The sequence below is a fragment of the Phalacrocorax carbo genome, chromosome 1, assembly GCF_963921805.1.
Source record: "Phalacrocorax carbo chromosome 1, bPhaCar2.1, whole genome shotgun sequence".
NCBI lineage: Eukaryota > Metazoa > Chordata > Aves > Suliformes > Phalacrocoracidae > Phalacrocorax > Phalacrocorax carbo.
Genome location: NC_087513.1, coordinates 11261931 through 11276238, shown reverse-complemented (window position 1 = coordinate 11276238; position 14308 = coordinate 11261931). Strand labels below are relative to the sequence as shown.

Below are 14308 nucleotides of genomic sequence, written 5' to 3'. Positions count from 1 at the left end.
GGGCATTTCCATCCCTTTCTTTGTTCTTCCCCATTTGTAATCTATAGTAGGAAGCAAAACACCGCTAACTGTCAAGCTGTAAAAAAAGAATCCAAAAATTGTTTTCTCTTTCACCTGCTACATCATTACTTTTTGCAAAGCAGCTCTCCCAGCATCAACCTGTTGTGCTGTCTTCTAAATTAACTAAGCCTTATTTGCACTTTGATTTAATTCCAAAGGGGAAACATTACTATGAAGGATGGACAAGCGCTACAGATTGTTTCTACAATATTTCAATGGAATAATAATGAGAAAAAAGAAAGCCAACACCAAGTAGATTGTGTAGAACATGGAAATGCTATTGACTAACATCATACTCTGAATTACTTAATCACATGTATAGTTATAATTAAAGTTATATTACAGAATATGTTTCCCTGTTGATAATTTCTATTATCACAACTGGCAGTGAAGGTAAATTCTGCAGGGAATGGGCAAACATGAATAGGGCGACAAAAACAGTTTTAAGGAAATAATGTTATGCTAAAAAGTGATCAAGAATTCTATTTGAAATTATATTCTTTTTATACAGTATTCTTTTAATTTGACTAGGTTGTGTATTTTTTCTCCTTTAAAACTAGAAAAAACTATGTAGAAAATAAATTGCCGTTAGTTGTGTATGATAACCTCATCAGCTCAGTAAGAACCAGTAAATACATGAGCTCAAGCACAAGAGAAGCAGTGACTTTAAAAGCCCTGGCTTTGTATTTTGTCACTCTTGCTTCTACATGGCACATCTTTATAAACTGCAGCGCAAGAATATTTTTAAAGGCAGTCTTCCCTTCAAATAAAGGCTGTATTTATTCAACGTAGAAGATATTAAGTGGTTATTTTACACTTATCTTTGTATTCCTTTCTTTCATGTAACAGTGTGAGCATCCCTTTGAGTCTTTCATAATGGAACCGATACTCAGAACTGAATCCAATTATAACAACCTACCAGCAGTACTAATTGGTGAAAATGCATTGCTGGTAATTGCTGTAAACTCATCCTTCAGCACAGGATGAACGAGGGCAATAAATTCTACCCAGCGTTAAACAATAAGGAAGACTACCATTAGCAGTGTTTTTCTTATGTAAAATACATTCAAGTGAGTCATTCACTTAAAAGTTACCTACTGGTAGCTTTAACCCAAATTCATGGACTGAGGTAAGTGCTTAAAAAAAATATAGAAATAATAAGGTGAGGAAGAGAAAGGAAAAAGGAAGAGAACACGGTCATTAGTGCGCAGGGTTTTGTTGTGCGGGTTTTTTCCCCCCAGTCCGTAGGCGACTCTCAAATCTGATGTATCGGCTTATTTTTGCCTTTCTTTTATTGCATGCCTTCATTATGTGATCTTTGCACTGCGCTGGGCAACACTTTCACGCCAGTAAGTATGCGGTGCTTTGAAGGTTTGCAGCTTACGGCCACGCAGAACACCTCGCCGCTGGCGCCGAGAGCATCCATCAGCCCTCGCAAAGGTGATTTTGGGGAAGTAGCGATGTGCAAGGCCAACGCTGAAGAAGCCAGTTCTTCAGTTGTGTTGCTTTAAGCACGCCAAACCCCCTCCGGCGTGGCACACGCGTGCGCACACACGGCCCCCCCCGGCCACGGCGGACAGAAAACAAACCCTGCAACTGTCAAAATATTCATGCTGTGCGCTGGAACCCGTCCAGGTAGGAGTGAGCTTAAGCACAGGCTCAAAACTCAGAGCAGCGCTCGCCTGCCTGCTTCACATGCCTGCCGCAGAAAGGCAAGAAAATCTGCCTTTCGCGTGAATTTTAAGAAAATTGCGAAAGTTTTAATTAAAAAAATAAAATAGTTAAAACTCCGACTAGGCTGAAATAACCTTCGTGGGAGGCGGGGGCGGGCTCTGTGTAACTCGAAACTTTCCTGTCAGCACGGCCGAACTGCCGGGGGTATATTTAGAGCCGGGATCTGCTCCGGAGCGGGGCGGGGAGGCGAAGCCTTCACCTCAGGAGTCCGGCCGGGGCACCCCCCCCCCCCCCCCCAACCCGCCCCGCTCCCGGCCAGCGCCCCGGAGGGACCCGCTCCTACCGTGACTCTTTCCTAAGCAAAAGCAGCCGAAATCCTGCAATTTTACCTCGCCGCCACTTTCCGCCCGGACTTACTTTATTTCCCTTTGTATCTTCGCCGGAGCCGCGCTCTCCCCGGCACCCGGGCGCGCCCCCGCCCCGCCGGGCCCCCGCCCGGACCCCCGGGCCCCGCGGGGACTTACGTGGTGGCAGAAGGGAAGGGTCCCTCCGAGGAGTGGTTCATCACCAGGGACTGGAAAAGTGTCAGGCTAAAGACTAGCAGCCAGCCAGCAGCCATCTTCCTGATCGAAGATCGATCCCCCTTCCCCAAGTCGGCGAGACGGCAATAATAATAAATTCAATTATTGTGTGTGTGGTGGTGCGGGGGGGGCCGTTGTTTTTTAAAGCCTCCTCCGCTCCCCCCACCCGCCCCCTCGCAGGAGGCGCAGCCCAGAGATGTGCGGAGAAGCGGGAGCGCGGCCGAGGGTGGGAAGGAGGAGGAGAAACGATGGAGATCTGTGGGTGGAGAGGGGGAAGACGAGGAACAGAGAAGAGAGAGATACTCTACTCTCCGCTACTCCAGCAGCAGCTCCAGCTCCATCTGATCCGCCGCCATCAGGGCTACTTTTGTAACAGATCTCCGCTCACTCCCTGCGTGTGCGTGTCCTTCCCTGATTTATTCCCCTGATTGCGGAGCAGAAGGAGGAGGCGGAGGGAGGCAGGCGGGGTGGGGGCTCCTGGAGGGAGAGCAGGAAAGAAGGGGAGAGAGTTGGGGACGGGCAGACCGCTCGCGGCTCCTGCCTTCCCTGCCGGCGGGGGAGAGCCGGGGCGGGCAGCGGGGGAGGGCGCCGGGCCCTGTGGCGGCCGCGCTCCTTACAAGGCAGCGAGGAACTCCCCGGGCCGGGCCGGGCTGGGCCGGGCTTGGCTGGGCTGGGCCGGGCTGGGCCGGGCCGGGCCGGGCCGGGCCCGGCCGCTCCCGCCCCGCCCCGCGGCGCCGGCTGGGGGGCTGCGCGTGCCGCGCCTCCCCGCCGCCCTCACGCTATTTTTAAAACCGCCTCGTGCCTTATTTTAATTCCTCCCCCCCTCCTCCTCCTCCCTTGCAAGCAGCAGCCTCCCGCAGCCCGTGTGCCACCAGCCCGGGATGCATTTCTGTGCATGTGTTTATGTCTGTCTGTCTGTCCGTCTGGCCGCTGGCCCCGCCGGCGGCGGCGGCGGGAGCGCTCCCAGCGCGGAGCCGTGCCCCCCCCCCACCCCCCACCTCTGGGTCCCGTCCCCGGCGGGCCCCGACCCACCCCGGGGAAGCGGGTCCCTGGGGGCACGGCTGGGAGTCCCCCGGCTTCATCCCGCCCCAACCGCATCTCCAACCTACAGATTCAGATTTCAGATTCCTTTGAAAATTCGGAGGAGAAATTCCCTCTCCCGTCCTTTATTTCACCCCCGTTCACGTCAACCAGTCTCTGTGGCAACTATGTACTCTCTCTACAGATGGAGAAAGTAACCCAGGGAAATATTTCTTAGCTTCTTTGCTAAAGCCGTTAAAAGTTCAGTGACTATTTTGATTTTCCTTTCGATCTCTGGGTTGGTTTTTTTTGTTTGTTTATTTTTCTTTATTTTAATGGATTAATATATTTTTATTTTATTAAATATAATTATGTAATTATATTTTTATTTGTATATATTTAATTAGTCCAACAGGTGAAAATGAAAGGGTAGGCCCTCTATTCATGTTGTTTTCACAACCGTTGTCTTTAAGGATCGCGTCATCTTGAATGTATTAACTCACAACAATTTCTATAAACCAGAAAAGCGCTCACCCCTATTTTAGGGGTGGCAAAAGGACCAAAGCTGAGATCCACAAATGAAGAATCGAGTGTTCACATTGCCCAGGCTCCAAGCCAACATGATATTTCAGCTGCAATCTGCAAAGCATGCAGTCACCCATCTACATTGTTTCTGGATTGGAGCTGGCACTTTGGAGCTGGTGGGAAGAACTCCCAGTTGTCTTCACCTACCCACCTACCTGTAGGTACGTAGGATTCAGGGTTTGGATGCAAGTCCGAAATAGCAGTTTCTAAAATGATACTGCAGCCTGTAGACTCAAACAGCCTGAAGAGTACCTACAGACCAGCTTCTATAGGCCTACATAGGCTTTACAGTTTTGCCACATTAGTGGCAACGCTTCAGGTACTCAGCACCTCTGCTTTCCTACAGGTGTGGAGGCACCGATAGTCTATGCTGCAAGGTGCGACAGGTAACTGCAGAGTCACAGGCATGGGACACAGGGGTGATAATTCACAGAGGACGTATCGAGATGAGATCCAGGGTGGAGAGAAGGTGTTGGGAGTGGGAGTTCGGAGAGATGCACAGAGGAAAGAGGCTGGAAATGTGGAGTAGTTCAGGTTCCACAAGGCCATGACAAATTTACTTCTTAGAGTGTAATTGAAGGCATCTCCTCACTCTTGGGGCCCCACACTGTTTAAGGGTAGTATTATCTTCATTGAGAGGACATCAATTCAGTCATGAACATGAATATTCCCAACAAACACTGGTTCTGCTCCTTGATAGAACTCTTAAGGTTGGCACAAATTCATGTCTAAACTCTGCTGAAATCCACAAAGGATATATTCTTCTGTTAGTTGTGCCCCAAAACACTTAGAGCCTCGCAGTGGGCAACACAGTGATAGATTGACACTCCGGCAACACTCCTTCAGAAAAAAGGATGGAAACGCCCCACCTGGCTCCTTCCCTATGTGATCCAGCACTTGCCCATGTCATCTCTGCTCAACAGGAAAGTGCTCGTGTTCAATTCCCAGCTGTGCTTCCCCCAGCGGCCCACACGCTGCTCACCAAGCCATGGTCAGTGAGCTGGGAAAGAGCTGCTCTCCCACTGACGTGGGCAAGCAGAAAAGGATACACACATTGGTCAGGGCAAGAGAGGGTGCAAATGACTGTGCAAACCCATGTGGGAAAGGGTTTCAGTAGGTAAGAATAAGCAAGACCACTCTCCCTCAGATGGGCTGTTTCAATATAATGTACAGGAGACAAAGGAAGATCAGAGAATGATAATGTAAAATAATAAATAGGAAAGTATAGTGTTACACAGGAATGTTTCTTTCATTGTTCATATAATTTTCTGTAAGCGTACATTTGTGATGCTGCAACCATCATTTATAGAGCTCCTTAGGGCAATAATTATTGCTACTAATAATTCCAACAAGAATAACACATGGCTAGCAATGCAACAGTGCAATGCATGGGTGGGTTGGCACCCCACCTAGTACCATAAGTTCTGGATTGTGGCTGTTTCATCAGTACTAATATGCTGAAATGTGAAAAAGATGCTAGAGAAAATATTGCCATTTCTTAATATAGCAATGTTTGAAGCATCAAATCTACAGTGCTATTTACAACTGTCTAACAAGACTCCCTGCAAGGTAATCCTACAGGGAATGCCACTTAGGTGCAAGTGAATACCTTTGGAGCTCACTGGGACACAGGGGTGAAGGTGAAGAGAAAGGGTGTCTACCTAAGTTAGGTCCAGACAAGCTGGTTTAGGTGTTGAGGAGCAGCCAGGGCTGGGAAATGGAGCTTGGCAAGGGCTGCCTATGTGGCATTCATGGGAAGACTCAGATCTGTGATATGCAACTCAAGTTCAGCCTGCAAGCTTTACAGGATTTACAAGCAAGCTTGGACTGGAGCCCAGTTTTGAGAAAAGCTGGACTCAGATAACAGCTTTCCTTCAAAATTAAGTGAGGCTTGGAGCTGGCTTTTGAATTTTTGCCTTTTTTTGAATCTGAAATTCAGGAAGCCAATGCCACCCTGAAGCATGGGGAAGAAAAGAATGCAGGAGTTACTCCAGAAATAATGTGTCATTTACAATTTACTCATCCCTTTGTTTCACCTGAGTATTTATGGTTTTAAAATGCATTTATATGCCACATATTTAATAAAGATGCAGATGGTTTAGAAATGTTGATGGGAGAGTGTGATTGACTTAAAACATAGTACTGGCAGAATTAAGTTTCTTGATATTTTTTCATCCTCCTGTAAGTCGGGGGGGCGGAAAAAAAGCTCAGAGAGTCTTATAATGAAAGTTTTAAAATCCACTAAAACCTCCTAAGTGATCAATTCTTTTGCATTTGAGGATTATACTATTTCCCTACGCAGTGACGTTTCAAACAATATTTTAAATACGTGGTTTGTACTTCACAGTAATGTTGCACTGCAGATATTCTTATAATTTACCTGTGTTAAGGTTCCCAAAGATCTATTACAGCTGACAAGTCGTCTTTTTTAAGCACTTAAATATAGACTTGAATGACAAACCACAAAAGTAAATCTTTCTTCATTCTTACTTCACTTCATTCTAAATTTATTGCCTGTCATATCTGACTGAGACCTGTCTGTGAAGGAGCACAGAAATGGCAAGGACTGAATAATGAGAGGGGTCTTACAAAAAGTTTGCTTTGCACCTACTTGGTGGACTTGGCAGTGCTGGGTTTGCTGTTGGACTCAGTGATCTTAAAGGTCTTTTCCAACCTAAATGATACTACGATTCTGGTCTATTCTATGATTCTACTGAAATTACCGGAATCTTTCAATTGACCGTGGTGGTCCATATGTCAGAAATAAAAACTCCTATTGCAAAAATACAAAATTTATTTTGCATCAAAGGCTTCTTCTCAGTTCAGTACCTCAGTAACAAGTATAAATTCATATTCAAGCCTTTCTCTTTAATTTCAATTTCTGGATATATTATTTACATTTTCCTAAATTATTTATGCTGTTGTAAATCCAGTGTAAAAGACAAAGAACTGGGCCTTCTGTCTCTTGACAATTTTTATTAGGAAAAAAAACGATATTATATTTGAACCAGATTCAAAATTTTATTAACCTGATTTTATGCTTGTATATAAACTCATTCTTCAGTAATCAGCATTGTCATAAAACTTTTGAGAAACAGTGACAGTTTAACTCTTAACATATACAGTGATTGTGGCACTGGGTGAATAGATAGCATGCAGTGTCCAAGTGTCTTTTTTTTTTTGGTTATATTCAGTAAATCAGTAGTGGCTGTTATTCTGGCTGACCCTAATCTGCAGTACATACGCTTCACCTCTGTGGTTGGGGTGACAAGTACTTTGCTAGATGCAACCCCAGATGTCATTCAGTTCAGCCAAAACGTGCTTGCCGAAACACTGTAAAAAGTATGACAAGGTCTTAATCAACGCCACAGTGATAGCAAACTGCCGCTTTGTTCCTGGCATGTAGTATCTTCTTTATGCCTGTGTGTTACACAGGGCAGGAGGGGGTAATCTTACTGAATAATTCTCACTCCATTTTCTTGCGTGGGACTGACTAGAGAGTGCAGGCAGCCTGGTCTCAGTTTATAATTTCAGGGGAAGAAAACCCTCTTCCCAACCACCAAATAGAAATACAGGATCTGGCCCATTGCAAGTGATCTCAGTCATTTCATGTATTAGAACTGGATATCATTTTATACTGTAAAAACTCGGTGAGCTACATCCAGCAGCAAGGTATCAACACTGTTTTGTTCTGACCTTTGTTTTTATTCACATCTGAATAAGCGCACTGAACCTAGTAGCAAAACTTTCGCTATCTGATAGAATTGTTTATATTTTTCTCATTATTATTCACCCTAATTCAGTCATGAGAGCAGGGATGTATGCATTTTCACACCTAAAGCTTTTATTGTTTGGTTGGGGTTTTTGACACTACTGTTAAACCAACAACAATTTAAGGATAGTTTATTATTGAAACTTGGAGCCCAGCATGAGAAACGTTCTTTTGGTGAATACAGAAGAAAACTATCTTAAAACAAAGTGCCAGGCTTGTAAAACTTAATCCATTTAAGGAGGAAGCATAATGCAAAGTTTATTCAATTATCATTGATCCTGATACATCTACACAGGACACGGTCCCATTATGTGGAGATAGTAGTTTGATTCTGGAAGGCTCTATGTTCATTCTAGTATTATTATTATTATTATGCTTCTGAGTTTGGAAGGAAAATGAACTTTTTTGTTCAAGAATCACTGTATTGTATTTCACAGTGTAATGTAGAAGCGCTCATTGTAAATCTCATATTGATGTTGTGACACTATTCACAGAAAACCATAAATGTCAGTAATCTTGATGCAGGAAACCCTCAATTATAAATGTTAAACTGTGGTATGTTCTGAGCTTGTAAAGAAATATAACTTCTAAGAACAGTCTGATACAAATAACATATATTTTATATAAGGATGGATTAAATGACAACATTTTTGTACGATCTCGTCTATCTTCCACCCAGCCCCTAATCTAATTTAGTTTATTCCATCCCTTCCATTGACTTAGTTACAGGTCTTTCTTGAACCAGAAACATATACGTATTTCTTCTTTCACCTCCTAAATGAGACAATTTTTTCCCAAAATTTTCACTCTGTGAGATACATCCTTACACCTGTAGAAGCTTTTCTAAATGTAAGAATGTTACTGTCCTGAAATCTGGTATCTTGCAACTTTATAGGACTAAAAATGGGGTTCATCATCCCGCCGGGAGGAGAGGGCAGCTGCTCTCTGAGGTGGCAATCAGACATGTCATGGCAAACCACTTCCAGCTGAATGGGCTGAAGCCACCTCAGTATCTCATACCTGCTTAACCCATCTAACCTAATTAACCAGGCAGTTATGAAAGCTGCATTAGCAATATTCCTGCAAAAGAAAGGGTGCTGTCATGCTGTCCAGCCTCGGAACTTGCTTTTGGAATTTCAACAGGGTGAGCTAAAGCTTAGTAGGAAAGTTGTATCTGACTCCCTTCTTTTGAAAACATAGTTATTACTGTTCTCATTCTGCACTCAGTGAGATACACGTGGACTACCTGCAAGTAAAAAGAATGTTTCCTTTGTCTTATCCAACAAGTAACAACAGTAAGTCCTGTGCTTCTAATTAAATGTCTGTTGCTTAAGTGACTTCTGCTCTCAGCTGAGAATGACAGCCTGAGAGTGCGTGAGGAATGGTGTCTTTGGATGAGGTACTGTGCATCAACAAGACATGGTGTTTTTCAGAGAATCGCCTCCAAGAACCTTTTACGGAGTGGTGTTTGCATTCAGTGTTGGATCACCAACCTCCTGATGCTTATAAATTTAACAACTAGGAAAAACTAGTGATCTCGGCTCCATTTGTAGTCAATGGACAGACCAGCACTTCCACAGAATGATGCATCCCATCCTAAAATAGGCAGTTGAGCTGATATCAGTCTCCTATTTCATCTGCCTTACAAACTATTAATGAATACAAAAATAATGCAGAAGAAATATGCGGCAGAGAAGAGGTGAAAAAAAAAAAAGTCAGACAGAAAGATAATAAAGAAGAAAAGTTAAGAACAGGAAAGTACAGATCAAGAAGGAAGGGTGTGCATGTGCAAATGTAGACAAACCAGTGAATTTATATACCATAAAAGGAAGATAAAATTTTACAAAGGAAAGGGAAGAGTGAGATGGGGAAAAATAAAGTGAAACAAGAAAACAGGAAAATGAGGAGGAAAAAAAATTATTAGGAAGATGAGATAGTAAGGGCATGGAAACAGTGCTGGAAAGGAAGAGATGGAGGTAAGTGGGAAGGATCACAAGGAAGAGAAAGGGTGTGCTGGTTTTGGCTGAGAAAGAGTTAATTCTTGTCACTGTAGCACCTGTAGTAGCCCGGGACCTTTCCAGCTTCCCACGCTCTGCCACGTGGGCAGGAGGCTGGGAGGGGCGGGGCCACAGCCAGGACAGCTGACCCCGACTGGCCAATGGGACGTTCATTCCAGACCATGTGATGCCATCACCAGTACCTTAATGGGGGCAGTTGGCATGTAGGGGGTGGTTGTAGCTTGGGGGTGGGTGGTGTGTGGCTGAATTATGTGTGGTTTGTTATGGTTGCTCATTCCCCCTGACCTGGGTTTCATCCCCATCTCATTGTTTTCCTTTTTCACTGTGTTGTTATTGTTTTATTTTAATTATGAAACTGTTCTTATCTCAACCCATGAGTGTTACCCTTCTGATTCTCTCCCCTATCCTGCTGGCAGGGGAGTGAGTGAGCGGCTGTGTGGGGCTGAGCTGCCAGCTGAACCACAACAAAGGGGAAGGAGAACAGAGACAAAGGTTTGCTCTACTTGTGCTGATGTGCACCTGTTCACTTACTTTAGTTTTAGAAAATAAATTAGGAGTCATAACAGTAAATGCAAGACACATTTAGCAAGTCTTTTAGTCTGTCAAGCGAGGACACTATAGACTGATGTGACTTTGCCATGATTATGGTGTGCTGGATCAGAAGCCAGGTGGCCCCATTATCTGGGGTCAGGCCCACTCTAATATGCTTTGCTCCTAAGCAGAGATGATCAGCTCAGATGATGGAAACCACATGGCTTCTGGTTTAGGAGCACAAGGCTCGCTTGTGCTCAGGTGAGGGCAGGACTCACTCCTGTGTGATGCTATATACCTCTGTCCAGTAATACAGTGTCTGCTGCACATTTTACACCAATTTCAAAAATGATTTAAGGTAAACTTGAATATTCTGTGTACCCATAGTTTCTAAGGAGAGCAGCTGGTGGGATAGGTGGTAGACTTTGTGCCAAGCACCCTTAAGAAATGACAAATAATAAATATTTATAATATACCTTCTCTGGTAAATTCTAAGGGCAGATAAGTTCTCTTATTTATTTCATGATTTATTAAAAATCTTTAATTGGCTGTTCTCAAAACATTCCAATTCAGCTTTTAAAGTGAAATGTCAAAAGATAAAAGCAGCTTTAGGTAGACTGATCAATCCCAGTCTCTAAAATGAAGGAATGGATTCCAAAGTTACATTTCAAGCTCCTGCTATCATTTTAGCAGTGAGTATTTTTTTGTCTGGAAGTGTAAAATAAAATTTTTGCATGTGCCCATAGTATCTATACAGGTCTAATTCTTTCCAGAATCATACCCCATTAAGCTATGTGACAATGATCTCATTTATTCATAGGGGTTAGTACCCCCTCCATTGTCTAAACTGTTTCACAAGCCATAATTTATCAGTATGATAATTTTAAGCCCCCTTGTTATAATCGTTCTGCACAGTCTGCAGTTCCATGCAAAGCAAAAAGGGCAGCTTTGTACAACCCACTCCAAATGCTGGGATTAATTATGTTGTAGGCTTCATATTGCACTTGCAGATGTTATTAATTACTGCCACTCCCAGTTTAATAGCTGTTTCCATGGTAACTATGAGAATTTAAAGAAGGTGTGAAGGGAAGTAAGTTGAGGTTTTGGGGTTTTTTGGTTTTGTTTTTTTTTTCCTAAAAGAAGGACAAAGACAATCTGACTCTCTCTCTCTCAACATATATATACACACACACACACACACGCATATATATATAAAAATAAAAATCCCTAAACTGTAAGCAGTGCAAGATAAACAAAAGGTAATGACACAGAGGAATGTGGACATTTTCAGCAGGTACCAAGGAACATAAATAATCAATTACTTACACAATCTGCTCTCACTTGATCCTTTTAAGTTTAATCGTAGTTTGTACTTTTTGGTATAGTCTAGAAAGCCCAGTGGAGTCAGAGTGCATGCAGCACAGGTAAACCTGGAGCTATGTCTGCTTCCAGCATTACAGACTGACTAGACATAAAACCACTACCAGCCGCGCTCGTTTAGAACTAAAAATGTTAAAATCATAGATCTTTATCACTTGAAAGAATGAAGACTCAATCATAGATTTAATAGATTGTGTGAATTATAAATTAACCATGTGACTGTGTCTTCTCAAACTGAAATACAGCTTTTTACATCCACTGCCCCGCACACTGACAAGAAGAAGGGCAAGGTGTATCAGCTGACACACCAAGCACCTGATATTATCTTTGAGTCATCTCTAAATTCTGTCTTCAGACAACATTTGCTGTTGGTTAAGAAGTATTCTGAAATGTCTAGGTAGAATGCCCTGGGAAAGGGAGATATTGGTAGTTTAATGTTTACTGTCCTCTCATACCAGAAAATAAAGTGAAAATAAAAGCAATTGCCGATAAATTACAAATTATTTCAACTTGAAACTACGGTGGGGAAAAAAGGTGAGAATTATTTTGATATTTCAAGGTGAGACATTGAAATAACAGTAATAAATATTTCTTTTTCAAAGGACTTTTCAATACTTCCTTACATTTATAACTAATGGTTCTTAAAAATAATTAAAAGAGGAAAGAGAGAAAATAGGGTTATTGACAAAATCTGTATTTTCTTAAAAAAACCCACCCTTCACTTTGAGAAACTACTAGCACTATTTCTCTGTAAGGAAATGTGGTGATCATTAATCATACTTTAACTCTTAAAATGTCATAGGAAAATTATAACAATCTGAGCTGTATTTCCATCAATAGCTGTGATAGAAGATGTGTCTTTAAATGTCCAGTCCTCTCCCCCTCGAGTACAAAAAGCCTTTCAAATGCAGATGACTGACTCCAGGAGTGCCACAAGAATTTTCCCCTTTTTATTACCAAGGGAAGCCCATTGTCAAGTCCCACACGCGCCCATCTGTGCTCTGGGAGTGAAATATAACCTTTTGAATCAGATAAGCATTTTTCCTGTGCACTGCTGAACTCCTGGTTGCAGACTTTAAGTAGGTCAGAAATAGTGCCCCGTTTGCAACTAATCTTCTTCAGAAAGGGGCATGGCACCTCAACTGCTTGGAACTCTTAATACTCCAGTATTTGAAATTGTCATCAAGGCACCTACCTAAAGCACATGGTACGTAATAATAAACCAGGGCATAATTAAATAATTAAACGTATAAATAAGAATCTGTAAAAAAAAAAAAAAAAAAGGGCTCTTAATGTTTAAGGGAATAAATCTGGACTGAGAGTTTTCCTTTTATAACACAGATCAATGTTTTCCCAGTGAGCTGGGAAATTCCTGTAGGACCTAAGCGTGTTCTGCCTCCCACGCGACACTTTACAGCAGAAATCCTCTTTGAGGATTGCTCCTCTCCACAAGAGGCTACTGTTATTTTCTCATCTGGCACTGTGGACTGGATGCCCACGCACACTACCCGTGAGGCCAGCTGAACCACATCTTGCATGACGTCCTACAGAGAAGTCACCTTGCCACGTCCCCAGAGATTGCCTGAGCCCAGACCGCGACACCTACTAGGAAAAGGCAGCAGCAGTAGGTGGGACCACTGTTCATTATTCCCTGGAAATAGAGTTCCTTTGTTTCTTTTTGACCTTGGAAACTTCTTCTGCCCTTGTCTAGTCTTCTGGCCAGTCTCCCGAGGTCTGCTTTCTAGGCGTAAAAAGAGATGAGAGGGAGATCATTTCTGAAAACATGAAAAGTCTCAAGAAAACACTGAGAGAAGGACACAACCTTGAGAGTACATGGGTAAAGGAGGCAGAAAATACCCTAATGCAGGGTCAGAAAAATGAAAGGAAAAGGATTAATTAAAAAGTACCAAAAGAGTTTTGAAGATGAAAAAGGAATATAAGTGCTAAGTATTTTTCTTTGTAACAGAAGCTCTGCTGAAAATCAATGGGGAAAGCATAGCTTTTATTTGAGTGGCAATTTGCATATTAATATTGTGCTAGCATTATGCAATAGTATATAAGACAGATTGGGTAAATAAAGGCTGGGACCAAACATTTCTTTTTTTTCCCCCACATCTATTCAAAATAAAGCTGGCAGAATGTCACACTGTAGGCTTGTCCTTGATTTGTTTCCAGTAGAACATTAATTGATGTGTTCCCGTATTTTGATATGTGATTTACAAGCTCTATAACTCAAAGGGTGATTACAGCCAGGCTAGCAATCTGGATGCCAAGCCTTATTTCAGTGAACTGTCCTGGATATTTCACTCTACAAATCATGGCTTTCTAAATGTGTAGGAGACAATATTAAGCAGTGGCAATCACAGTACAGTTTTCTGTTGGTGTAGCAGGAGGGAGTATTTTGAAATAGCTAGTGCATCTGCTTGGTAGCTATTTTTTTCTCAAACTGGAAAAATCTCTAATGTTTCAAACAAAATACCCACAAAATACCCAGAAACATAGAAGTCTTTACAAAGAACATTCTGTATTTTTAAAAAATCTGGTTTTTTTTCAAAGCAACCAAAAGGAATGGAAGAAGAATATATAAAACCAGTAAAAAATGTTCAATTTTCTTCCCATAGTACTTCAAAAATTGCTTTGCAAAACTCTTGGTATCCCAGAAATTTTTGAATTATAGTTTCATTCCA

General features: G+C 42.5%; 1 protein-coding gene across 5 annotated transcripts in view; it reads right to left on the bottom strand.

The window, feature by feature from the left end:
* The window catches only part of CACNA2D1 (calcium voltage-gated channel auxiliary subunit alpha2delta 1), a 422362-nt gene extending 419400 nt beyond the window's left edge, over nt 1-2962 (bottom strand). For 3 of the 5 annotated variants that reach the window (XM_064443902.1, XM_064443918.1, XM_064443910.1), the window contains exon 1: nt 2259-2957. In XM_064443902.1, coding sequence (XP_064299972.1) covers nt 2259-2353 — 95 coding nt within the window. In that variant the 5' untranslated portion in view covers nt 2354-2957. Of the gene's footprint in view, nt 1-2258 lie in introns of all 5 variants that reach the window. The other 2 variants (XM_064443928.1, XM_064443935.1) reach the window with 2 other exon arrangements.
* Between the last annotated feature and the right edge of the window lie 11346 nt (nt 2963-14308).